Source organism: Python bivittatus, unplaced genomic scaffold (assembly GCF_059951505.1).
Source record: "Python bivittatus isolate LINGU-HERP-01145 unplaced genomic scaffold, Pbiv_v1 ctg000480_np1212, whole genome shotgun sequence".
NCBI classification, from domain to species: domain Eukaryota; kingdom Metazoa; phylum Chordata; class Lepidosauria; order Squamata; family Pythonidae; genus Python; species Python bivittatus.
The window spans coordinates 9,228,521-9,256,486 of NW_028277075.1; the positions used below are offsets into that span (position 1 = coordinate 9,228,521).

At 40.5% G+C, this 27,966-nt stretch overlaps 1 protein-coding gene across 1 annotated transcript; it reads left to right on the forward strand.

The window, feature by feature from the left end:
* Positions 1-27,607, forward strand: ISM2 (isthmin 2). Its single transcript, XM_015888631.3, has 6 exons — positions 1-1,447; positions 13,184-13,444; positions 16,169-16,496; positions 17,254-17,394; positions 18,038-18,115; positions 18,953-27,607. The coding sequence occupies exons 1-6, from the start codon at positions 1,310-1,312 to the stop codon at positions 19,468-19,470; spliced, it is 1,464 nt and encodes a 487-aa protein (XP_015744117.2). The 5' UTR covers positions 1-1,309; the 3' UTR covers positions 19,471-27,607.
* The last annotated feature ends 359 nt before the right edge of the window (positions 27,608-27,966 follow it).

Genomic DNA, 27,966 nt, shown 5'->3' on the forward strand with positions numbered 1-27,966 from the left:
GCGAGCGCTCTGCGAAATCCGAGAGCGGGCAGGTCCGCGCCCCGAAAGCGCCCGGTCGCGGCAGCCGGGCTGAGGAAGCCACGGAGGCGCCGGGGAAGGACGTCGAGGTGAGGCGGGCCAAGAAGAGCCGAGCGACGGGACGGGGGCTCTTGGCTGGTCCGAGGAAGGCGCCGGGGTTGGGGAAGGACCGACGCGCGGCGACGCTGGGAAGGCGAGCGAGGCTGGCTTTGGGGGGAGGGGGAAGCGAAAGTGCCTCCCGCCGCAGAAGCAACAGCGTTGGAACCGTCCCCCGGGGAAGCTGCGGCGGGGGAATTGGCCGCAGAGTTTGCAGGACAAAGAGCTGCCAAAAGTCTTCGAGGGGGGCTTGAGCAAAAAGAAGGGGGCGAGGGCGCGCTCTGCAAAATGCGAACGAAATGGGACTCCTCTGGCAAAGGAGCGGCTGGGAGCTCGCTGCAGCTGCGGCAGGCGCAGCAGCCGAGATAATCGGGGGCCGGGAGATGCGGCGGCTGCGGGCAACACGGCGCCTGGCCGGGTCTGAGGAGTGGGCAGCGTGTGGATCGGCGACCGGGGGACACGGGTTTCTTCCGAAGATGACCCCGGCTTCGGGATGAGGAGGAGGATACGGCCGCGGAGGCAGCGAAGTTCGGAGGCGACCCGAGGAGTGCTCGGCCGGGAGGGACTCTGTTTTTCCACCTCCCGAGCAGAAGCGTTTCTTCGCCTCTGCTCCGTGGAAACGGGGCGGCTTCGAGAAATCTGAGCGCCGCTTCTTGAGATCAGTTGGGCGACGCGAATGAGCCACGTGCGGCGGAGAGCCGGAGTGGCAGCGGAAGAAATCGGACTTCTCGTCGCGGGACGACGGAGGGGAGCCGCTTCCTCCTGTTCTTCCTGCACCTTTTCGATCCGCAGCTCCTCTCGCGCCAACGCCCTCCTTCTTCAGCACCGGGGCCTGACCGGGCGCCAGCCCAGAGCTGGGTAATAAAACCTGGTGCTCAAAAAACGGCGAGGAACTGAGCCGGACGGAGGAAACGCAAGCCGGGGCGGAGGCCGCGGGTGGGTGGGGGGGCGCAAAGTCTTTCCCTCACCCAATTTTGTCTCTCCTTCATTTGCCCACTCTGATCCCCTCCGCTCCGGCCGCTTCCAAAGAGGAGGAGAAAGGCGGCAAGAGGACCGGGTTGTCTCACCTCCCTTCTTCTGAAAGGTCTAGACCGGCGAGGGTAGATTAGCGCGCGCCGCGGACGGTCTTCCTGCTCGCCTGCCTCGCCGGGGGGAGCCTTGCAGGAGGGGCGCTGCGCTGGAGTGCGGGGAAGAGATGTCTAAAGTCCGAGGCAGAGCTGTGCTTATTCTGAGCCTTCTATTTCTGACAACTTGTCTTACTGCTGTCAAAGGGCTGCCCTTGAAGAAACAGCGCAGTCCCAATCCGAAAGAAAGGGACTATACCTTGGTGGAGGTGAGTGAAAGCGCTATCTTGCCTTCTTCAGGCAGGCCTGAACTGACCAGGCTTCCTGACCATTCCACAGCCCTACCTGAGGTACTTCCTGAAAGTTCTGAAGAACATAACCTTAGCAAAAGATGAATCAAGACTCTTCAGTCCAGCTGCTGTTACTGCTGGAACAAGTTCCCTGTAGCGCCATCTCCGCCCTGAACGTTCCTGTAAGGTTTATTTTCTCTTCAGTTTTGTGGCCAGAGATGAAGGCAGACTATTCTCTTTGCAGGAGCCCTCTGTCTCCTGCTGCTTATTCCTGACCTACAGGCGTCATTCTCTCCCTTTTTGACCCCTGTCCTTGCCTTGGCAGGAGATAATTGGCCTGTCACAGACAGTGGGTAAATGGTGGCTCCAGGTGGGGAGTTGGCAGGGGGGGGGGGAGCATCAGAAGCAGCTGCTGCTGCACCTTCCCTTCACACCCGGAAGGAGGCCACTATGCTTGCTTGCCTGCCTGTGCGGAATGCAGGCCCACCGCTGGCTGCAGCAGGGGATGGTCTCTGACTTGTGGGTGGATGTGCTTTTTTTACTGTTTCATTTCTTTAGCAATTAAGCCCTCTTGTCTCCTGCTTTGTCCTTTTCTGAGGTTGGATTTGCAGCACAACACAGGCACTGAACCATTGCTCATTCTGAAAAGGGCCTATTGTGCACAAGCTTTTGCTTTACTCTTTTGGAGCCATTCTTCCTTTTGAGATGTGCCAGATTATTTTAGTCAAGATAATTTGGGGAGTGGGGGGAAGGATAGTTGCTGAAGGGGGGGAGCAAAGAAAGATTTGAAACAGTGGAGGCAGCAGCTGAGAGGAAAAGGACCTGTTTGAGGAGATAAAGGAAGGAGGGCATCCTTTTGCTGGAGAAATGTCTTTTTCTCTGAGGAAATCAAAATAGTATGTATTTGATACCACTTCTAATTGCAAGAATTCCAAAATAGTTTACAAACCTAGTAAATCCAGAACTAAAAACTAGCCCATTACTGTTATTATTGTTATTTTATTTTTAAAGTCTCTGTTTCCTGTCCTTTTGGTGCCCAAAGCCAGCTCCCTCATTCTGAACAGCAGTATGGTTGGCTCTTTTGAACACTTTTAGGGCATTTGAATCCAGAACATGAATGACAGGTTAAATCTATCGCCTTCTCCCCCCCCCCCCACCAATAAGCAACTAGAAATGCTGTGGTTCTGTATGTGGTTTTGTATGTTTTTATTGTCTGGAACTATTGTGACCTCACAGTAATCAGAACTGGATGTTCATGCTTACATCTCAGTACCAAAGCATTCTGGATTTTTTTCAGCAATCTTAAACCAATTATTGCTATTTTGTTCAGATGTTCACCTCTCCCCTGTCGTAAGCACAGGAGCTTGCATTTCATTTTTTACTGTTTGTTTTCTTTAATGCCAAGGAGATAAACACGATTGCTTATGTTGCATTCAATAAATTGTGTATCTGTCTCCTAAGCAACTGTCACAGATATAGAAGATGTATAAGGGAGACAAATATGATAACCTTACTTTAAAGAAAATACGTTCACAGAAGGGAAATATTATGCTTGTGCCTGGTGTTGGTTCAGAAATTAAAACATATAGTAGCTGTTGCCATGTTGGGATCTTTCAGTCTTCTTTGGGACACCTTAATAATGACTGACTCCTAAGGTAACACAATAATATAGATAAAAGAATTGGCTTCAGAGCTTTTAGTTAGCCAAATTTCTTGCAGAGGCTCCTCTGTTCCTTATAGCCTGCTGTTCTAAACAAGCCCCAATTAGTGGGGAAGGATTGGAGAGAGCAGATGTTGGGGTATTCTCAAGGCAGCAGAGAATGCTCAGGGTTAGTCTTAAACCATCAGGTGCATGTTTTGCTGTAATGTTCTTTCTGAGAGTAAGCCCTAAGTGTTGTTAGTTTATATTTTCTCCTTTTCCATAGAACTGCAGCTGCAATTACCAGCTGTTTCCTAAATCTAGACTTGACCTAGGCTTTTTCTCCTAGAATGGATACAATCAGAGGGTCCCCAACAGCTTTCAATGCTGAAATGTATCTTGCTGCCAAAAGCCAGTTAGGTGAGCACCGTTTGTTCTGCAGCTGCTGTTTGCGTCTGACACATCTCTTCTGGCTGGCTTTCTGTCCAGCAGCTGTTCCCAGGTGGTGAAGCTTATGTTCTTCAGCTGCTGAGCTGCATATGTACAGGAAATTGGGAAGGCGTGCTAACCTTTGAAGTCAGCAAAGGGCTTTTCGATCAGGATATATTGAGGCAAATGGATTGTCATGGCTGAAGTAGCTTGCTGATGTTGTCCACCTAGGAAGGGCTCTCTTTGCAGGGATATTGCAGTTAACCGTGAAATTCCCAGAAAGCAACTGTTCATTACCTTCCAGAAATGGAGAGCTGTAAGATATTCCTGAACATACTGAGATCTAGAATTGGGGAAACGGAAGGGATTTTCCCCAAATCAGGAGCTGGTGAATGAGATATTTGCAATGCTTGTTTTCATATCTAACCTTGTTTTATTTTACTTCACAGAGAAAATTAATATAGCTTTTGCTGTAACTGTGATATTCATGGATTTCTCAGTAAGATAAATGCCAGCATGTGAAGTAAAAAATGCTTTAAGCCTGTATTTGAAAAAAAAGCCTTCTTTAGGGACTTCTGTAGTACTTCTTCCACTCCATGCCCACAGCCAGACAGAAGGCCTACTTGCTAAAAATTAAGTCTTTATTCATCACAGATTTGCCTTTCTATTATTTTGTGGTAGATTTTATCTTATTGTGAGTTTATTCCTGTAAACTTCTAATCCTAACCCTTTTGAACTAAGAACTAAGAAGAAGAAAAAGAAGTTGCATCTAGAGGTAGCATTGTGCTAGTGCAAAGTATTTGCAGTTGTGTGAGATAAAAGCATGTGCTATTAATTGAAAAGACAATGGTTGTGGTGTACAAGTCCCGGCATTTCATTGGTCAGAACAAGTTAATGAAGCTTATCTCAACCAGATGCTAAATAGAGATTTTGAACTACAGCCCTACAAGCTGGGCAACCAATAGCTGGATATGATGGCAACTGTAGTCCAACATCTTTAGAGACATCAGGTTGAGCTTTAACAATAAACAGAAAAACTTTCATAATAATTTGACAGACTAAGAGCTTAATTTGCACTGCTTTTTTTTAGCACATTCTTTGTTTGCAGTAGCAATATGTTAGTCAACTTCATATGTTGACGGAGAGTATAGAATAACATAATTTCTTGTCTGTTGTCTGGACTGTAATACCCTTGTAAAACTTCTGAAGAATGAATTCAATTTGTTGTAAGAGGCCCAGCTTGTTTTCAATAGCATTGTGTTTTCCTCTGTATACATTAGAGTGCTTTTAAATAGCTGAGTGTAGTGTGTATCCACAAGGAGTAAGTATAGATTGTGGCATATTAAAAACCAAAAACATACAGATTCATCTGTATTTCTTCAGTAATCTTTTGTGCCCCAAATATTTGAAAATTTTGAACCAACATAAAAACCGTTATCACATCATGTTAAACTATTTTTCCTAGTTATATTTGATTATGTTTTGAGGACATTATACCTACAACTCCCTGATCAGTCCCTTTCTGATGAACTTTAGAAAACAACATAGCATCAAGCACTAATCAATCTATGTAAACTTTGCAATGTCTTTTTTTAACACTGAAAAGTGGGCTAAATCCAACAACTGGTAATACTTTTATACTAGAACCAATTGAAAAATCCATAAATCCACAGGCAATTTGGATTGAATTCTTCCATAATGGCTGTTAAGTAATTATTTTAAAAAAACATAGTTTGTTTAATGTGTGTGTAATTGAACCCACTATCTACAAGCCAATTGTACCCACTTTTGCTATTATTAACTTTAAGTATTAGATTTCATATTTCCAAAAATGGGGCCTTGGTCCTGTCTGTTTCTCTCAAAAATTCTTAGATGTGCTAAAATGTATTTGTACTGCTGCTGTTCTTACCTGACTGAAAGCGGTTTCAGTCATGGACAAGTAATTGTATAGCAAGCATGTCTTCAGGGTATTTTAGCATTCAGATGTCTTAGTTAATCAAAATATGTATGTATTATAATTTGTCCAGAATGCATGTGTGTTTCATCTTAGATTTGGTGGTTTTTACAGTTGCAAAGATTGAAACCCTGAAGCTATCGGTCTATCTGGCTCTGCCTTTAAATTGCAACAGCAGTCTGAGGACTGCAGACTGAAATGTTTCCAACTATTTGCTTCCTAGCCTTTTAAAACAGACCTGCTGCTAAGGATTACATCTAGGACCTTTTGCCTGCGGTCTATCACACATTTATTATTATTTCATATTATTCTACATTACAAGTCAGATTGCTATGAATATTTTTAATAGAGGGACGGTATTAAACAAATTGCTTGCAATAAATCTTCTGTCAAATTAATCAAAGATCCTAGCCTTTTAGGGCATCTTATAATTCCAACAGAATATTGTGAGCATTTTTGCAAGGTGGCTGACTTAGGGATTTGCTCACTCACAAAAGGGCCGTTATGGTGGATGTAGCCAGTCATAAAATGTCCATTTAGCAGAGGACAAATTAGTGAGGATGCTCCCTGCCATCCCCTCTAGCCCATGGACACTACATTGTACTCCATTTTACTTTTGTCCTTTTCTCTGGACCAGTGGGCACACTTCCAAATGCAACACAGGAATGCTGCTTGTCATCATTTTTGTTTTGAAAATGCTTATGAGTCTCATGCGGAATTCACTGGCCTTTTTGTAAAGAAGCATGATAGTAGACACTGGTGCTTTGCTTTGCAGAATGCCAGCTTTTAAAAAAGCATTTTTCCCCCCAACGTAAGGGCAAGAAATTTAAACAGCATCACTCTAAAGATCCCAGAATTTAAAAAAAAAAACTTTTTCAGCATGTAAGGTTCCTTATTACTAGGGTTACAAAATGTCCGGCAAAAGGAGGACAGGCCCTCCTTTTTGTCTTCATGTCCTCCATTTGGCAGGCATAGCCTTAAAATCAAATATTGTCTGGCTTTTTGAGTATCAATAGAAGATATCTTGGATAGAATAAAATAAAATAAAATAAAATAGAAGAGATTTTTGAGTATCTTGGGTTTTTGGGGGGAAGACTGTTTTCACAACAGTAGTCATTCAAACTTTTGTGTATTGTGACCTTGTAAATTGTTTACTTCTTTCGTTCCCTCATCCATCGACAGACTTGACAGCCTAGATTTACGTTATTTAATTTATTTCTTGATTCCAGTGATCAGCTTCAATCCAGCCCCTTCAAATCTACAATCACTGTAGTCTGTAGATCACATGACTCATCATACATTTCTGTAGTAAAATTTGAAAAGCACATTGTTGTTAATTTTGTAATTGGTAGCATATGTTCTTGAAAATAAAGATTTGTTGGAAAAATACTGTGATTGAAAATCCAGTCTTTCTGATGCTGGAAAAAGTAATTTTATATACATGTAGGCCTAAATAGCATTTTTTGCCATTTTTCACTGTAATTTTTGTCAGGGAGGCCAAGAAAGTTAAACAGTTAATGTGCCCTTCTTTTCTCCCAACTTGTCCTCTTTTCCAGTTGTTCATGTCTTCCTTTGCCTGTTCAGATATCTGGTAACCTTGCTTGTTACAAGCTTTAAGGTGTCTTATATAGAGGCCAGAGGAGGTTATTATTCTGTCAACTAGGTCAGTGAAATTCTTCAAGCAAGTCAAAGTCTGCCTGACCTGCTTGTGGACTTTGCAGGTTTGGTTTCCAACTGGCATACAGATAGTCCCTGGGTTAAGAATGCCCAATTTAAGGATGAACTGTAGTTAAGAATGGAGCCTATTATAGCAAAATTCAAGTTAAATACACAATAGTTTGAGTTAATTACATAGTACTATTTATACATTATTATACAATAATAGTGTTCTGGCTTACATACAAATCCAGCTTAAGGACAGACCTTGAGAACAGAACTCATTCTTAAACTGGGGACTATCTGTATTAAGCTTCCTCTTCTGCCATCCCCTATTGCTTTAGCTGATGTGACTGCAGGTTGAAGATTGCCCGCTCCAAAGCCTGCCTGCCTCTCTCTCAATATAAGCCACATTTCAGTCTGTTTCCCTCTTTCCAAGGGAAGGTCAAAGAGCATAAGACAGCCAGGAAGGAGGAGTGTTCCTGCTCCAGTTAGCAGGTGGTAAAAGCAGCTTTCCTGATCAAAACAATTAAAAGTAGCATTGAAGCCTTTTGATGGCTAGCCAGAAAGCCTGTTCTCAGTGGTTGGTCAAAGCAGTTTTAATCCAGTTAAAGGTGAGAAATGAACAGTGCCAACTTGGTGGAGACTCACTGTGTTTCTGAACTGGGGCCAGAGGGAGCCTTTATATATAAGGTTACTATAGTTTTGACTTCGTATATAATTTCTTGCACAACTACTCATAATGATCCTCTGTTCCAAGGTTTTTCAAATTGTGGTCTGTGAAATATGAGGGTTCTGTGACAACTTGATGGGGTTCTGTGAACAAGCCCCCCCCCCCCGAGTTTGGTCAAACACAGCCAATTTTCTATCACTAGATCTTTGCCTCTTGATCGGAGTTCCAGGACTGCCTGTCTTCCTGCCTTCCTTCTGTTTCTGCGGCCTGAAAAAGTTTGAAAACCCATGCTTTGTAGTAAGGCAACAAGATTAAAAAATGGACAAGGCTATGATTTTCATATTACAGTAAAAGAGGGCAGAGTCTCAACTTATCTGGAGGGTACCACTGCTTGCTGGTGATTGGCCAAAAATTGTTCAGGCAGAACATAAGTTGTATTTTTATAGCTTTTTAGTTTACCTCCAATCCCTCAAGAAATAATAATTTTATATGTGCAGATTTATATCAAAGTTGCCACATTAGAGTTTTATTTGCCAATAGCCTATCTAATATTATAATATTCTGTTGTATTTTGAACAACATACAACATGCTGTACCCTAAATAAGTTGAAAATGGTAAAGCCTGTAGAGGCGAATACGTGTAGCTCAGGGTTGAACTGTGGAGTCCTTGGGGTCCTCTGAGCTTGGTTCTTTTCTTGCAAATGTTTCATTACCGGGCTAGGTAATATCTTCAGTGCTAGAATGGGATGGGGTTTGCTCTCTGTTTATATACTGTGGCATGCCCTGCCAGTGTTGGTGGGGGTTTTGTTCTGTTTTTTCCCTCTGGTAGTTCCTTGATTAGGGTATTGTTTACTGCTTGATTGTGTGCCTGGTAGTAATCTTGGTGTTAATCTCTGCTTATCTGGGTGATGATTGCTGGTGAGGAGATGTTCTGGTCTTCTGTTTTCCTTTCTATTGTCTCTTTTGAATAGTGTATAGATGTTGTTTATGTGCCTGTTGATGGCTGCCTTGTCTGAATGCCAAGCTTCCAAGAATTCACTCGCATTTTTGGATTTAGCTTGATCTAAGATGCTGACAGTTCCTTGATTAGGGTATTGTTCGCTGCTTGACTGTGTGCCTGGTGGTAACCTTTGCTTATTGACAGGTAAAGCCTGTCAGTTTACAACTAGAGGATGTAATTTGGGCATTTGTGGTTAGGACCACCAGGAAATCCAAGGGCTGTAGGCTAGAGCAAGAATCAACACAAACATATCAAAGGAAAGCAATAGCAAACCATTTCCATTCTGTTGCCAAGTAAACCACATGGAGGTGTCTATGTAGCCATCAGGATTTGGGCTTGGCTCAAGGAAGCCTTTTATCTTATTTCTAACATGTTGGTGACCCAACATCCTGTTACTGGATGGAACTTTCCTCTTGAAAATTTAGACTTGCATTTAATCATCCTTCTGGATTAAATCCTGAATTTGGCAAATGAGATTTCAGTGATGCTTTTGCACAGTTCAAGCTAATATGCTAATTGTACCCATTCCTAGGAATGCTGGATTAGGCATACGATAATACATGGCTTAGTTGTGGTTTATTTGGACTCTTCTTTGTGCCTACCACAATAGAATGGGAAGAAGACAATCTCCATTAAGAACTTTCCTTCCATGAGGAATTTATTCAGATACTTTCAGTCAAGTATCAAGCTCTCATTTCAGTTTTGGTGTAAATTGTGAAAAAGACTCACTGTATTTTATGGTGATCAAGGGCCACATTCATTTATTCTTTCATTCAAGTTAACATACCAACTACTGAGGTCTCTTGGTAAAGAGTATAACATAAAATGAAAATGAGAATTAGAGTTATTAGAAGCAATTGATTTCCACAATTAAAAGACACCACCAAAGAGGATAGATACCTCAGTCCAGAAAGGAATATATCCCAAAGTACTGAGCAACTGCAAGGAAGGTTCAACTGAGCTTTTGGGAAGAGCCGAAGGGCAGAAGTGGAATGAGGTGAAGATACAAATGGGCTGGGCTGAGATTATTATTTTTATTTTCCTGGTTTTGAGGGGGAAGGTTGAGGACTTACTTTGGACATTTTAAAGCTATTTTAAGCTACTTTAGGGCTTACACAAATCTTTTCATGCATTTCCTGCCTCAGTAATTAAAGTCAGAGGAGAGTTCTGGAGCCACAAAAAAGGGACTTGGGGGTTGCAGGGTATCTATCCCTGAGTTAAAGGAAGGGGCTTTGTTGTTGATCCCCTTTGTTGTTGTTTGTTGTTGAGCCCCTTTGTTGTTGAGCCCTCCTAACAATTGATTTTTTTTCCAGAGAGCTTTGCACCAGATGAGACTTAGACCTTGGCTGCTCTTGCTTGTCAGGGAGAGAGATGATAGAGCCCAACCACCCAAATAAACAACCAAACAATTGGAGCCCTTCCTTTGATTTTGGTATCTGAGATTCAGTGTATCCTCTCCTGAAGAACCCAGCCTCAAAGCAGACAGAATTAAAATTATTATTTTTAAGTCTCCCAACTTCACTAAACTTAAAAGGAGCTGGCTGGGTGACTTTGGGCCAGACACTCTCTCTCAGCCCAACTCACCTCACAGGGTTGTTGTTGTGGGGAAAATAGGAGGAGGAAGGCATATTAGGTATGTTCACCACCTTGAGTTATTTATAAAAATAAAGATGGGATAAAAAATCTAAAAAAAAAAAAGGAGCTGGGTGGAGCATTGATTTTGTTGGAGCAGTGGACCTGAAAGAGAGAATAACTTGTCCTTTCCCTTCTTCATTTGCTGTTTCAATGGTCAGAACCTGTGCTTTTCTCCTGTTCTTCATGGGTGTAGTCATAGCATTTACTTCTCCAGAGGTTATACTCTGATTCTGTGAGGAAGAAAGATGGCTACTTTTGCCTAAAAAGTGAAACATAAGGAACTCCAATAACTAATCTCTCAATAGCCAGTTAAAACTCTAGGAAGAAGTATATATTTAGATAGTCCTGTGTACTTAGATACCTTATATTCTGATTAACTGAATGCCTTGAATCGATGCCTTGAATCGATTAATTGACATATATGCCTTGAATCGATTAATCAGATCCCTATCTGCTGGACTATACAATTTAAAAACTAACACAGAAAAACAACAAGAAAGGGGAAAGAATTAGAAGTGGGGGGAGAGAGAACAAATATGTTATTATTTCAATTCTGTGTACTCTGGCTTGGTTCCAAGAGTCTATTAGGATTAGGGGGTTATTTCAAAGATTTCCTGGAAAAGGTGAACACTGAGGAGGGATTTGAAGGGACTAAGGGAGGTGGCAGGACAGATATTCTGAGAGGCAGTTCCCAAAAATAGGGGTAGTAAAGGTGTTCTAGGTATAATACAGTATGAACTCTGGAGAGTTGAAGATGATGAAAGCAGGCATACAAAGAACAGAAGGAGTGTTGTTTTGCTTTTATACAGAAGATAATTTAGATCAAATTCATGAGAAATAGTGATTCATTATATCAGGCATGAAGATAGCCATTTGCTTATTTGCATGCAATGGCAAAGAATTGCTTTCAAGTGTCCAACAAGGATGTCATTTTAAAATAGACATGTGTTTCATTGTGCAGTATGGCTTTTATTCCACCCCATTTCAGGCTATGGATATGTTACAAATTACACTAGTATACTGGGCCAGTAAGAATGTTTGAAGGTAATACCTTGTATAGGTCTATTTGCAAAGCTGCACAATTATTATTTTGATTTTATATGTACTTTCAAGCTGACTGTGATATGTATCTTCTGCTCAGAGTCACGTATGTGAGATGGGCGGCTATATAAATTTACCAAATAAAATACATTGCATTTGGGAACTATTTAGCGTTCCATAAAACTGAGCATCAGATGCCTGTTGGGACTACTTTACTCTGTCTACTCTCACCATGTTAAGCCAGCCTTGGACAATGGCTTCTGTGGTAGTAGCAATGACAAATATTTGGTTATCTGTTAATTGGACCTGAAAAATCCCATTGACCAGCTTTGAAGCTCTTCTTAAGCCTTTATTAGAAGGGTATGAGAATCTCTGCCAAATTGAGCAATCACATTTCCTTCAGTCTTATAGCTAAAGCTTGCTTTGGAGATCAGGAATATTTAGGAAATACCCTTTTACCGGTGCTGGTCCCATTCCTTAATAAAAACAGCAGAGACCAGCAACCTTCCTGCTGTTTTCTCTTATTTTCACTGTGGGAGAGGAAGACAGACTCCAGGGCTTTGATGTGCAGCCCTTGTAAATCCATTGATGATGCCTTGTATGTGCGCTCATGTGAGTCCCAACCGGCTCCAACTCCTTTGAAGTGCTCCAGTGATCAAGATGAAAGTAGTGGAGGGGGAAGAGTCCTTCACAAGCCATCAAGCCCTAATTGCAGGTAATAGAGCCTCTTGATATCCCATATGGAAGGAGGGGGAGCATCCCCAGTTTCCCTAATCCTACAGCTACATTCTGGGGTCCTGCAGTGAAAGGAAGTGGCATACAGAGAACAAGACTTGGGGAACTCAAGCTGAATGTTGGGAAATAGCTCCTTGTGGTGAGATGCAGTAGGCCTGCAGAAGTGGTCTTTCAAAGAATAGTTGGGACAGCCTTCTGCAATGTGGCTAGGGTGCTTCAGGAATTGTAATCCAACACATGTGGAAGCCTCCAGACTGTGGAAGACTGAGTTTAAAAGATCATTGGTAAAAATCATTACATGTTAGATTGCACGTAAATCATTCCCAGACTGCCTTCTTGCTAGTGTTTCTTTTAATTAATTTTCCCACCCACAGCCAACGGCCATATTTTTTCACTTGTAATCACAGGACTGGAAAAAATACTCCAGTGAGTTGAATTCCATTTTGTATAATGCCACACAATATATAAAAAGGAGTGCATCAATTGTTTCAAACATTGTAATGATAACATAATTTCATTTGCCCTGATTTCTTTGCCATTCTGAAACTTCTAGCCATTTTGTGCTATTTTATTGAGGGACCATTGGCAGCCAGGAAACTGGCAGTCAGTTGGGATGTGATTGCTATTCATGATTATAATTCTATAAGTTTTACAATGAAGTAACTAATGAGTTAATCTGCTTGCTTAGGTTTTCTGGAAAAACCACGGTCCTAATTCCACCACAGTCTGAATGTGCAGTTGGTGACTTTATAAGAAAAGGCTTTTCCAACAGTAATGTCTAGAGAATATAGTTCCTCTTGAGTGACCATCACCAGAGCCTGCTCTACCTTGTCTTATATGCAAGGTTGCAAGGAATGGTCTTGAGGATCATAGGAGTTGTAGTCTAACGTATCGGGATAAGTGAAAGCTGGCTCTTCAGCAGGCAGTGGGACTACAACTAACTTTCATTTCAGATTGCCACTTCGTCTGAAGTTGCTTCATTCAAAGAAGAAATGCCACAGTCAAACAGGATGCAGAACTTGAGGCTGAATGGACAGGCCATACCAGACCAACAGAAACACCGTTGGCCATTTCAACATGCTTCAAGGAACCAGTTGGCATCACTCCAACCTGGGGAAATACTCCCAGAAGAGAAAACACCTTTTGTGCTGGATTTACAAAGCCTGACAGGCTTAGCCAATGTGGATCTGAATGCCCAGAATCCAAACATACAGGTAAGTCCATGAGTTGAGTTATTCTTGGTAGACTAGCAACAGACAAATCAAAAGTGGAAGAATCCTCTGCATCCATCTCTCCCTCTCCCTCTCCCTCTCCCTCTCCCTCTCCCTCTCCCTCTCCCTCTCCCTCTCCCTCTCCCTCTCCCTCTCTCTCTCCCTCTCCCTCTCCCTCTCCCTCTCCCTCTCCCTCCCTCTCTCACATTGATTTTTTTCTTCCCAACAACTCTGTTGAGGCGAGTGGGCATGAGAAGTAACTGGCCTAAAACGACCCAGTGGTTTTCACTGGGGATAGCAAAGTTGCTTTTAATATATACAGAGAAGAATGGCTGGGAAATATTTAAGTTTCTTTATTGACTTTTTTTCAGATCAAATTTTTATTGTGGTCTTTGAGCAACTTGAGAAAGTTTCAACAAAGAAATAAGAAACAGTAATACTAAAATCAAATTAAAAACTATGAGTTTAAAATTAATTGCATGAATGTTAGAACCATACATAAAATAGTGTAGTATTCTAAACTTCTAAAGATTTTTGTTACAGCTTTACCTCATTTAATATATTAAAGAGAAAAAAGATATTAAAAGGTAATACAAGCTCATGGCTATAACCTTTATCTAATCTAAATCTGATCAATCTAATTGATCAGATCTTACATTATTTAGAGTGAGAAAGAGAGGAAAAGAAGAAAAAATGTGATATTGCTTTATTGTTTATCTTTCCTTAAATTTTCTGTGTCTCAACTAAATCGGTTGATAATTTCAGTGCTAGTGATGCAAATTTAACAACTGTGCATGAGCTTATTTAATTATCCATCCAAATAAACAAGCTTATTGAATTGTCCATCCAAATAAATACAAAGCGGAATCGTATTATATCAAAGGGGAATTTTATGTTCCAAATGGAGTAAGAGAAGGACTTTATTTATTTTCCTGTGTCTCTGTCTACTTAATTCAACTAAAACTGCCAATACTAAAATAAGGGTATAAAAAAACCTGGGAGTTGTGAGATAGAGAGTTCCCAGTTCAGTTTTCAGAAGATACATATGACTTACATTGATTCAGTAGCTGCTGTATACATTCAGTTAATGTGTGTCATAGAGAACAGGATTGTCCTTACGTTTCATTTCCATCATTCATTTACTGTTTTGTTTTACAAGGATGTGTATTCACATTCAGTTGACCAATTCCCCATAATGTGTTTAGAATGTATTTTCCCTTCATTTGGTAATATCTAATCTGGATGTTGGATAAACAACAAGAAATATTAGAAGGTATATTCTGTGTGAGCCAGTTTGGCATAGTGGTTAAAGGCACTGGGCTACAAACTGCAAGATTATGAGATCTACCTTATGCAGGAAGCCAGGCAGGTGACTTTGGGTTAGTTACTCCTTCTAAACTCTATGAAGAGTTCATGGGCAAACCACTTCCAAACAGTGTTGCCAATAAAGTGCACAGACTTGTCCACATAGTTGCCAAGAGTCAAGACTGTCTGAAAGGCACAAATTATTATATTTTCTGTGTAGCATGTAGAGGTTGGATATTGAGCCAATTATATAATTATGGTAGGAATTATGCTGATTCCATTTTTAATTTAAAAGCTTACTTTATGTGTCTGCCCCTTGTTGATCACCTTGTGCAATGGCTCTGAAAGTCTATTCTAAAATCATTCACTGCCTCATATTGCAAATACGAGCATTATAACTTTGGTGTAGGCTCCACAGAACTTAGTGATACTCACTGATGAAACGTGTCCAGTTCTAACTGCTTCTAGCTCATTCTAAAACAGTGATAGATAAGTTTATCATTATTAAGTACTGACTGTTAAGAACAGGTTTAAGTACTAGGGCTCTGCAAAGTCTTTGAAAGGAGTGCCTCAGAATGCATGGGACCATATTCAAAGCAACTTCTGTCAAAGAATTAAAGCATTTGTGTCTCTTTTTTTTAAGAGTTCAAAACAAAATGCTTTATACACTTTATTGGCAACACTGTTTGGAAGTGGTTTGCCCATGAACTCTTCATAGAGTTTAGAAGGAGTAACTAACCCAAAGTCACATTCCAAAGCAGGTCTTTCAAATAATTTGTTTAATCTTATTTGTTATTTACATTATTTTAATGTAAGTCTTTTTCAAAGGCTTATGTAGTCTACCATGCTATTTTCAGAGTAATTTGCCAGATGCCTTCCTCCATGGTGCCTGACTATAATACTGAGGATAGTTATTGTGATTTGTAGCCATGGATAGCCTTATTCTCCATGAATATGTTTAGCCCTCCTTTTAAAGCTGTACATGGCTGCACCCATCATTACATTCATACAAGATACCTTCATTTAAGTATGCAGTTTGCAGAAGTTCTGCCTTTGTCTTCTCTGAATCTTTCACTGTTGAGCTTTATTGGGTGATTCCAGATTTAAAAGCTATGAAAGAAAGAGGGGAAGAAACTTCAGCACATTCACACAATCCATAATTTATTCCCGTCAAATAGTTGTGCTTAAATAGAAATGGAAAATATGCAAATAGAGTTTGAAAATGAATACAGTTGGAAAGAATAAGTGAGTGTGAAGAATAGTTTGAGAAAGCAAAGAGAAGAGCTACAAGGACAAGATTCTTCAGACAAGAAAGGTAAAGTGTGAAAGACATTCAGATAGTTGAAGGTAAAATCTGCTGTTTACCTTTTGATTTACTGCTGGTATTTCCAAAACAGTCTAATTCAATGCCTTGGCTTCCAGGTGACCATTGAGGTAGTGAATGATCCTCAAGCAGAGATTGAGATGGACTTGCTGAAGGAGACTAGCAATGACTGGTCCCTGTCTACCTCTGACTGGTTATCTCATAAGGACCTGTTTTGGCCACTTTTCTGGGAATACACAGATCCTGTAGAGCATGGTGATGACAATTTGAACATAAAGAGCAGAGATGAAGAGGAGGAGGAGGAAGAGGAAGATTATACATCAGAGTATGATGAAGAAGAAATAGTGCTGAGTGGAGTAGGGGGAAACTGGGATCAGAGATGGCCTAATCAGAAGAACTGGATCTTAAAAGAGAAATATAACTATGGTGAGTCTACCTTTTTTGCTCTTAGTAAGTCTGGTCTGTTGAGTATACCCTCCATCCATTAAAGAACAAAGAACAGCTGGTGAGTGCTTCATTTTATATGATTTCATAGTACATAGAATGAGTTTGCTAAAACTATGAGTATTTTTCATTTGTGAATATGGCACATGCTGCATAAACTGGAATATAAAATTTTCATTTCCCTTTATACTATATACTACAGCTTTTCCCAATCGGACATTTATGTGTTGTGATTGCTACTGCCAGAATTCCAATCCAGCATGATCAGTGGCTGGGTGTTCTGGAAATTGCAGTCCAAGCACATCTAGAAGGCATAGGTTGTATTGGGCTGCAGGTTGAGAATCCTGAGGCAGAGTTTGACTGATACATCTGAGAGTTGAAGCCCCCCCCCCTGCTTTTTTTCCTTACTAAGGAATCTAGTAAAAATATAGTGTCATCTGCAAGTGAGAAAATCATCTCACATTGATAACCCTGGGGAAAAGCTAAGCCTCCATGGCAGAAGTATAAGTATAAGAAGTATAAGTGGCTCACACTGACCTCTTGTATGTCTCTTCTCATAGTGGAGTTTTCCCCAATTTGAGATATTCCAGATGTGTTGAATTTTAATACTTGATGCCTTTTAACCAGTATGAATGATGGAGGAAAGAACAAAACATAAAACTAGAAGGATTCTAACTTTGTTTTTTACTAGGCTTTTTTGAATCTTCATGTGGTTTTTTATTTTTCTTGTCATCTCCAGATTATGAAGATGAAGAGGACTGGAGCCCTTGGTCTTCCTGCAGTGTAACCTGTAGCAGTGGCCACCAGAAGAGAACCCGGTCTTGTGGTTATGCATGCACAGCCACAGAGTCAAGAACTTGTGAACTGCAGCACTGTCCTGGTATGTTCCAATTTTCTGGGCTGCAGGATTTCCATAGGCTGAAATGCCTCTGCTTTAACACTTCAGCTACTCATTCACTGATGTCAGTCTGTGAGCATGCTCTGTTGCTGTCTCATCTGGACAATGTGGAACTTCTGTGAGTTTTGAGAAGTTATCTTTTCAAACATCCTATGAGAACTAATGTGGAATCTGAGAAGGGGGAAAATACTTTTGGCTGTGATCCATCTCCCATTCTTTGCCCTTGGATGTTGAGAAGCCCCTCTTCCTCCATTTCCCTGACATAATAAAATGAAGACATTTCTGGAACTGGATGTCTTCTGCAGTGAAGCAAGATTTGATGACAGTCTTAAAAAAATCAGTGGATATGTTATTAATTGTGGCAACCATTTCCACTGGTCCTTTACTCAGCTGTCTGACACACTGGCTATATTGAGGCCATCAGCTAAAAGCCTACTGTGAAGTTCAAAAGGAAGCTTTTAGCCTTCCATATGCGGGATCAGATTGTGCTCTGGGAGATAATCATAAGAAAAATTGGTGGATGATCATGTTCAGTTTCTATACTTGTACTGTAGGTCTTTTACATAAAACAGATTGTGTCTTACAGTGTTCACTCTGATTTGTTTGCTTCTGTGCTTTTCTCAAGGAGAAGTGGGGGAATTGGCTTCTACCACTGAAGAGATACCATCTGAAGCTGAAAATGCCACAGAGATTCTAAATGCAGGCCAGTAAAGTCCTTGTCCTTAAGACAATAGTATTAGGTATTGTTATTAGGGAGAAACAAGAAACTGGTTCAGTTTGCATTTTAATGTGGATCTGTCTCATTTGTACTTCCCAGAGCTATATGTGAACAGAGATATTGGTAGCCTTTGATATTCTTATGTCCCCATATTTTACTCACCAAATTTTTATGTTAGAACAAATAGGCATTAAAATATACAAAGTCTTGTGTAGATTTTATTAATATTGCAGATGGATGCAGAAACAGGAAGCAATACATTTAAGAGTGAAAAATAAGAAAATGAAGGCAATTGAAGTTAATAGATTGCTACACCAAAGAATTACTTTACCAATGGGGCTACAGTATGTCTATCTGCTATGACTGATTGTAGATACAGAAAAATGTGTTGTTTTGTATTGACTAAAGATTTCAAGATAGGCTCAAGGATCTCTGTTTTACTTTCTGCTACCCACTTCTGAATTCAAGATGCTTCGCTATTTGTCCTCCAACTTTTTTTTTTAATGTTTCTTCCATTTTTGCTGTAGTTTTAATAAACACCTGGGCTTATTCTCCAGCATCCTTAAAATCAACTTCCCCCAATGTTGTAGCACCTTTCAGATCTGCTGGATTACAAACCCCATAATTTCTAGGCAGTATGAGCTCCCTCAGAGGAGGTAACATATTCATTAACTTCTTTGGAGATCATTATGATGGGGAAGGCTAAATTGAACCATGCATAAAAGCTGTAGTAAAAAGTATTTGTTTTCTTAGAATTTGGGCACAAATTCTGAGACATAATCTAATGACTTATGCTGATTTGATTCTTCCTTCCTTTCCCAGATGTGGACAGTTGTGAGAAATGGCTTAATTGCAAGAGTGATTTCCTCAACAAATATCTAAGCAAAGTGCTTTCAGATCTCCCCAGCTGTCCCTGCTCCTATCCTTTAGAAGCTGTTTATAGTGCTGTCAACTTGCAAGATGAGCAGAAGGGCAAGAACTTCCGATGGCAGGATGCCAGTGGATCAAAGGAGCGGTTGGACATCTACAAACCTACAGCCCGATTCTGCTTGCGTTCCATGCTCTCCCTGGACAGCACTACCCTAGGTGCCCAACATTGTTGCTATGATGAGAACACCAAGCTTATTACCCGAGGCAAGGGAGCAGGAGCACCCAACCTCATCAGCACAGAATTCTCTCCTGAGTTACACTACAAGGTGGACATGCTGCCTTGGATCCTCTGCAAAGGGGACTGGAGTCGATACCATGCTGTACGGCCTCCCAATAATGGGCAGCAGTGTGCTGTCAACCCTCCAGAGGATGAGTATCTTTCTCAATTACAGGAGGCCAGAGAGTATTAATACAGCAACCCAAAGGAGGCTGTGGAGATCAGGACCTTTTCTATCTCCCTGGCTTGACAGCATAACAAACTTTATTGTTTCCCCAACCCCACCCCAATATTTATGTCAAAGGTCTCTGCAACTTCAGAATTATCTGTTATTTTTTTATCCTTGGTAACAAGGTAAGTCCGTAGGGCAGCTTAAGCAATCTCATCAGAGGTTCCAGCCCTGTATTCTCTATAATAACTTCTGCTTTCTCTTCTGACTTTCTCAACACCCAGAAGTTGTCTCAAGCTGATTGGTTCTCAGGGCATTTTAGAAGGCCAGCAATTCGTCTGGAGGGATTTTGGGCAAAGGAAGAGCCCAAGGATTTAAGGGGATATCTTGATTCATTCGCTACTATGCTTACTATGTCTTACAATGCAGGTTGTGAATTTCTATTGCATAAATCTGATGGGTACTCATGGTGTATGAAAGTCCAGAAATAGATTAGCATCCCAAAATTATGTGTTTAGGTAAAAAGGAAACTTTGTCAGACATGTAGAGAGAAGAGTCTGGATGTACTCTTATGTAATTTTGGCATGATCCCAGGAAAGAAAACAGAAGATACCATCCTGGTATGTTACATTCCCTATATTTGAAGGAAAACTGGAGGATGGGATGGAGTTGTTAGGAGGTTAGGAATTCAAGTTCCAGGATGGATGTGAAACATACTCTTGCTAAGTGGAAGATGAGGCTAACCTGCATCCCAGATTGATGGACAAACTGACTCCAGTTTCTATCCAGATGATCAGATAACATTTTGGATTTTATAATCCTCACCCTCCCAACACCCCCTCCCAAAGATGCTACAAATATATGTGAAATAATCCAGCTACCGTGGGAAAGTCATAGTACATGTAACGTTAGTCCAGTCTTTCCCTACCAAATGTGCGTCTCTCCATATTCTCTGTTCAATAGGACAAAGGCTGGGAATTCTGTATTCCTAACTCTTCTACAGGATGCTAGGTTTGGAAAGTCTTTCCTACACCATGCCCTTGAACACGTCTCAGGAAGATGGAAGGGAAGGCTGTACTTCAGGACCAAAATGTTCCTGCTGGCACAGCTTTGTGGTTGTGGCTGGGCAGATGGTTCTTGGCAAAATCTGTATTTATGCTTACGCATTTTGTACTGAATCCTGTCAGCTACTAATCCAGTCAAATCTCTTTACTGCTGCTGCTAACAGCATATGATCATACTACCTCAGCAAAAGTCACCACTCTGCATATAGAGTCCTGATTCAATTTCTCCTAGAAGTGCCTGGTATCCCATGAACCATTGTACCAAGAGAGGTTTCTGGTCTCTCTTGCAGCTACAGCTGAAATGGCCATGGAGACACAAAAGCCAGCAACTTTTAGAGAACTCCTAAAGCTATGTCACCAATCCAAATGAAGCCCAGCTGATTGCCAACCTCCAAAAACTTCTCCTCTATGTTCCCTGGAAGGACCGCCTAGGATGTCTTGTACTACGGAAAACACAACGTTCATGCAAGAATACCTTAGACTGGCTTCAGTTGCTTCAGAAGTGGGCTAAAGATGAGATGGTTGTGTTGTGAGACTATGTTGAGTGACAGTTCATGGGTCATTTTCATGCCACTGCAAGCAGGGCACGCAGATGACTCTTCCTGACCTCAACAACCTTTTCCCCAGTTTAAGACAGGCAGCAATGGGGTATAAAGGAAAGCAAGAGAAAAAGGAGCAAAGGAAAAGTGACAGTATTCCAAGCCTCAGTTTATTCCAAAACAACCCTTACCCATTCTAGTTCCTGTTCCTGCTGCCACCCTCTATTCTGGCAATCACTCTCTCTACCACAGTCCCACCAGATTGCATCTGCTTCATCATTCCTTGCCCAATATTGTGATTCAGTTCAATATGTGTGTGTTTTCAGAGTTTTGGTTCAAGAGCTTCTGCTGGGTTTTTCTCCTCATTTGGAATAACTCTTGTTTGTAAGTGCTAAAAAGGGGAGTGACTACAAGCAAGCCTGACTTGTATGTTTATGTCTTTGGCCTCTGCAGCCAACCAGTCCTAAGGAGGCATGTTCAGTGACAGCTAAATCTGATAGTGAGTTTTATAACTGAGAACCTGGCCTTTCCAGCCATTCTGTAGCCCAACTCTTTTTCTTGGAGGATTAAGTAGGGAGGTCTCTGTAGCTGTCCTACTTTAGATTAGGTTAGGATGCTTGCATAACAGGGTTAAGCAAGGAAAGGCACTTTAACTTAAAACAACCTGGGGCATTTTGGATTACAACTACCCCTCCCACCTCATACTGGAATAGGTTTTGGTGTTTACACTTCATAGTGACTCTGCCCTGCCCCAGTTAAGATTGTTTGCAATCACAGTGTCTGAGTTTAGGACTCCATGTTTGGTAGAAATGGGTGGGATAAGCAATATTAATTGCATATCTGTTGGTTTCTGAGTTTGTGAGAGAAAAAAACAGATTTCCAATTGATAGTCTGTTTTTTGTTTTTTAATTTCATTGGGATTTTGTCTTGTTTTGAGACAGTGCCGTTCTTTTCACATGGGCAAGATGAGGAAGGTTAACATTTGGAACATTCAATAACCTTTAAGTTGTTGCTGGAGGTTTAATATCAGAGTTCTTGGTACTTTGGACCTTTCTTTAGTTAAAAGAAGCCCAACATTTTATATAAATGAATTATGCAAATTAAACAACCTACCATAATTGTTTTGCATAATTTATTCTGCAAGTGTTAGACAACAAAGCCCTATTTATATGACTCTGGAACTTCTGACTTTCCTTCTCCTCTAAATTGTGTTTATACTACGTATTAGCTAGAAATTCTTTTTTTAAAAAAAAAAAATCTAACGTTTCAGATTTAGTATCAATTAATAAATTTCATCCAGTCTCAGAATATCATCCTTGCACAGAAGATGTTCACAGTATATAATCCTAATTTGCTCTCTGCAGCATCTAACATGCCAGTTCCTTGGACTGCTCCTTGTTAAATGTTGCTGTCACTGTTGCATTTCCCTTTCATTATTTTTTATTGTAGAAACTGGATAGAATTTTTGAAAAAACCAAAAGCTCCTTTTCCCCTTAAAGATCTAGCTGGTGCTGATGAACCATCCGAACACTGCTGCAATGGGATGGCACCCATGTGACCTCTAGTGTACAAATAAGGAACTATGTGGAATTGTCTGGTGAAAAATTGAACCCAAATCTTGACACTATATGGAGATAGGGAAACATTGCTCATTAGCTACTTAATTATTCTTGGATTTTTATCTCCGATTAGAAATTTTAAAAGATTTCTTTTTGCAGCACTTGCTGCATCAGAATACGTAATTGTTTAAGATGTGGCATCAGGCACATTGAGAAGACAAGGCCTCTGTGTATTTGTTCTACTTATTCCAGATAGGTTCTCTATTGTGTGTAAACCCTACATCTCTCAAGAGTAGCAATAGCAGTAGCTTTACTTCGTGCCTATAACTAAGCATGTTATGACATATACAACCTGCAGTAGCTTGTATGCAAATAAAACAAATACAAAAATTAAACCAAATCATTCATCAGTGCAACATAAACATATCAACAGACCTCAGGTTCAATAAAGTAAAAAACTAACTAGCACAATAAAGTCAACTAAATACCGTCTAATACAAATGGACATAAAATAAATGTCAATATTTCAAACTTTCAAGGAGAGGAACAACTGCTATTATTCCAGTGCTGTAGTGGATTGGGGAGTCATCCAACAAAAATTCACGACTTCATTGTCATCTTTTTTGCTATTGCCAAGTGGTTAGTGAACTACAGTATAAGCAATGTGCCTCCTTTTGCTATTTTCATGACTTCATCAAATAATAGCTCTTCTGATTTCACAACAGTATCTTTGGCTTTGTGGTCATTGATATTTTAGTTTGAATATTCAGATTAAATATGCAAGTTTCAGATTCTGTTGTCAGCAGTTGGTTTATTAAGTTTCTGCTCACCATTTCCCATATATTCCATTCATTCTTCATTTTGCTAGAGTAATTTCTGAAGTCATTACTCCTTCAGTCATCACTGAAACTTGCTAACTGGTTTACTTTGTTTCTTTTTTAGTGTCTTCTGAGTTTTCTTCATCTTTTATTTTTTGATTTCACAGTCTTCTTCTCCAATATATATAAAGTAGTAATGCAGTAACAAGAACATCACATGGCGCCATGTATTTAAAATACTGCAATACATTATGTTGCTATTTTCCTTGAACTTGAGATACAAGAGGAGAAGTTAATCAAATCTGAGAATGAGACATACAGAAAGCTAAGCACAAAGCATCTAAGTTCAAAGTACATATTAAGAAGAGCATTCCTGGTCCCCAGCTCCACATATCCTTCTGTTGTCTTAGTGTTCAAATGGTAAAGATTACCCAGTTGTTGAATTTTCTATCACTTCTGGAGTTTTTTTTCTGTTGACACTGACCTTGTGTTTGTGAGATCAAAATTAGACTAGCTTGTAGAAAAGAGATCATTAGAATTTGTCTGAATGAAAAAAAAAAAGCCTGAGGAACGGTGTGGAAACTATTTAAATACTCTGCTTGGATTGCTATTCCACAGGAGGTACCAATGGTTTATCATCTAAAATACTAGTTGCTAAGCAACTGATTATACAACATACCCATGTCTATATCCAGCTGTGATGCTTGCCTTACAATCCTCTTTGTGGGTGTTAACTCTTATTCTTATTGCCTTGTAGACCATACCATCTGCTGCTGTGGTTCTTATCCTTTTTTGGTGGCATCCCCCTTGGACAGGCCTAGTTAGAAGGTTCCTCTGCAACCCTCTGAAGCAGAGCTACCAAGGAGATGGATAACACTATGTATTAACTAATTCTGAGCTGTTGCAAATTTCAGTCCTTTGTGAATCTCAGATTCGGACAGTAACCCCAGTCTTACTGTTGTTGGGCCACACTTAAGGCTATGGCCTGCTACATCCTGATTGTTAACCCCACTTCCAGAAGCTGGCTGGGGCAAAGCTGCCACACTGCCATGCAGAAGATGTCTGTTAATGCTACCTCCGTTAACCACTTAGAGTGACTTATAGAATTATCCAACCATTGTTGTGCTGATATAATGGTGACAATGACACCTCAACAAAGTCTGGATGAAACTTGAAGATGGTATAAGTGATTAAATGAGAAAATAGCCTGAGCTGTCTTGTTTAAACCTTTTTTTGGGGGGGGGAAGAGAGAGAGAGAGAATGAGAATAAGAATACAAACATGCAAGTACACTGCTATGCATTTTTTTTAAGAGAATAGTTTAGCATTCATGAATAAAACATAATGCAAAAGCAGCTTCCAGTGAGAAATGGGATTTTCTTTTATTTTCATATACCCTGAAGAACTGCTGCAGAGACTCCCACAACCATCTAAAACAGATTGTGTGAATGCACAAGAGCAAGAAAGACAAATGACAAAAGTTCACTGAGTGAATTTGTGTAAGGTTAAATTACACCCAGTGTGTTTATGGTAGTCAGGTTTGAGAAAGTGGTGTGCTATATTTAAGCAGCAGCTACTGTAGGTTACTGTTAGAACTGAGCTGTAAACCACTATATCCAGATGCTCAATCCAATTCAGTCTGCAAGATAATGGTGGAGAAGGATGATAGGAGTTGGGAAACCTGCCTGTCAGCTTTCAGCCAGAATTGGCCGCCTTTCTTTTCTTCCAAAAAATGACGTATCCTTTAAAATATGGACAGTCTCTTAGAAGAAAGCTGAGTGTTTTCCCTCCCCACAAATGCTGCACAAAAAGGAGCAAGTAAGATACTCTGTGTGGTGGTTCTCTCATCCACTGCTCTGGTCTTCCTCTAGAACTTCTTTCCAAAACACATAGGGTCTTTTCCCGCTGCTGAGTTAGTGCCCTCTACCCATCTTTGAGGCAGCAGAAACACGCTTAGCACAATAGGGCCGATCTCTATCCTGCCTTGACTGCCTCTGTTGAGACAAAGCCATGGGTTGATTCCTCAGCCTTTGCTATCTCCCTCTTCTGCATGACCCAGCCAGCAGAAAAACATCCCCTAATCATAGTATTGCAGCAGGAAGGGGGGAGGGTGTCTGGCTACAGGATTCTATCCATCATTTGTAGGCATGTTGCTCCTTCCCCTTCTCCTTCACCCTATTTTTTTGTAACACAAGCTGAATAGAAAACATTAAAAACCCAAGCAACTGAATCACAAGCAGCACTTTTCCTTAGGAATTCTCTCCTTTTCCTTTCTTCCTATAGGCAACAAATGCTTACCTCCAGGTTCTTCCATGCTCTAGTTCCGTAGACAAATAGAGCAGGGCAGGGAAGAATTGGTCATAATTTCAGTGCTATTTCAGCCTATTTTACCAAGAGATTTCACCGTTATCCTGTTTCATGCTGTTGGAATACCTGGCAAGTAGTTTTTTTCTTCACTCACTGTTGTATCCAGTTCTTTAGGGAGGTATGAGTATCTTGAATAGGTAGCAGTAGACACGGCTGACTGGGAAGGCATGCTCCTAGCAGCCTGGAATGGGCAATAAGACACTAATCCTCTCTGCTACTGACTTCACCTCTGACAGGTGCCAAAAAGTTAGATATTTGACACACCTTGCAGTGGTCACTGCATGCCTCAGAAGGGAAATGCCACCACTGCTACATCTAAGAACGATGTCATTCATGTGCCGAAAATAAATTGCCAGAGCATCTTAGGTGCAAGTAGGTATATCACAGTTGATGCTCATGGTTAGGTGTTAGGCCTATATTTAAACTACAGGATCTACTGTTCTGTGGAGTAATGGTTGTCAGATTATGGGGTATTAAAAGGGGATTAGATGAATTTAGAGAGTTTTAGGCTACCTGAGCAAACATGGCTCTTCATATATTTTTTATGATTCTTCTTAACTTCCCTTTTTTTGGTCAGAACTTTGTTCCTAGTTTTGATTTTTCCAAGGAAGTTATTTACTCCCTTTAAATTAATGAGCTCATTTGCTTACTGAAACTCAGTATCACATGATGACATAAAGATCCATCACCAACAGGGCTTGCCTGTCAAGCAAAGAATCACAGGGTTGTTCTGGGGCTTGGATCCAATGAGGAAATTCACAACTTGTCAACAAGGGTGGCAATCTGAATCACAAATGCCTGGAAGGAGTTGGGGCTGTCCACTTCTAGCATATCCAATGTTGCTGTTATCACAAGCACCTTACACTCCTGGGAAGCTTTACAATTTCACTTGATCAAGAAAATGATAAGGAATGAAGTTTATTTTTATACCAGGTAACTAAGATTCTGTGCATTTCTATTTAAGCAATTTTTTTAAGTATTGTATATTCCTTCCTCATAATTTTATTGGTTATTTCAGCAGTATACTTTTGAATAAAGTTTAGTAGCATTTATGAGAAGATCTCCTTTATCTGACTATAGATAAACGCACTTTATTTCAAATTATATGTGTTTGTGATCAACATTATTTGGTTGTAAGATTGCTTGGTCATTCAGTTGATTTTGAAAGGGACAACACGTTGCCAAATGCTGTGTGTTTGGAGAACTGAATCTTATTGAACGTGGTTATTAAGGATCCAGAATGTGCTGTTTTCTTTCCTGTCTGCATTTTAATTGTAATTTTAATGAGTAAACTTCAAGGTAAAGGGACACCCCAATGTTTCCTTTCAAAAATAAATGCTTCTGGGTCTTTTTCTAGCTTGGCTAGAAATCGGTCCTTTTTTTCTGAGCTGTTCTTGAAAAAAACAAAACATTTTTGTTTGTTTTCCAAAGAGAAGTGTTTTAGATATAGTCCCTCAATGTAGGATGAGGAATCAGCGACCCTCAAGATCCTTTTGAATAACAGCCACCCACAATCCCTGTTCAGTGGATTATAATCCCCACTTGAGTTGATAGGAGTCATAATCCAGTAACTGCAAAAAGGCATCTTATTCTCATTCTCTACCCCAGTTCAGTGGAATGAAGATATGAGGCAATCTGTTCCCAGACTTTCTTTTGTATAGTATTTATTGTTTGTAATATTTGATATCTTAAGGAATGGAGATTCATGGTGCTGAATGGGACTTTGCTCTCAGAGGATATATGTAAGAAATACCAAAAGGGAAGCAAGATTTCAGGTTCTTCTGTTATAAATAAACTCTATTGTTACACCTTGTATGCTTCTGCTCCAGTTATTCTGCACTTGAAAGTGAAGAACCTTTTTGTACATTTTAGACTGGAAACTGATTCTCTGGCATAATGATGGATAACCAGAAATGGTACTTTATAAATACTTTGGGGAGGGAAGAGATTAAAAGGCTGGAGGAACTGTGACAAGGGTGAAATGTTCATTCCTTCTTAAATTATGTTGGGGGGGGGTTTTCAGGTGCCCAAGAGTGATACTAGGAGCCTTCATATGGCCTAGGGTTGCCCATCCCAGTTCTATAATTTATAGAATTCATGATACTGCTATTATCAGCTAGCATTCCGTGTCAGTCTACTGTCCTACAATTGTGTTGGACAACAGTGAGCCTCCG

Coding starts and splice junctions, on each gene's coding strand:
- ISM2 (XM_015888631.3), top strand. CDS start 1,310: ATGTCTAAAGTCCGAGGCAGAGCTGTGCTTATTCTGAGCCTTCTATTT. Junction 13,445..16,168: donor CCCAGAATCCAAACATACAG/GTAAGTCCATGA, acceptor CTTGGCTTCCAG/GTGACCATTGAGGTAGTGAA. Junction 16,497..17,253: donor AAAAGAGAAATATAACTATG/GTGAGTCTACCT, acceptor TGTCATCTCCAG/ATTATGAAGATGAAGAGGAC.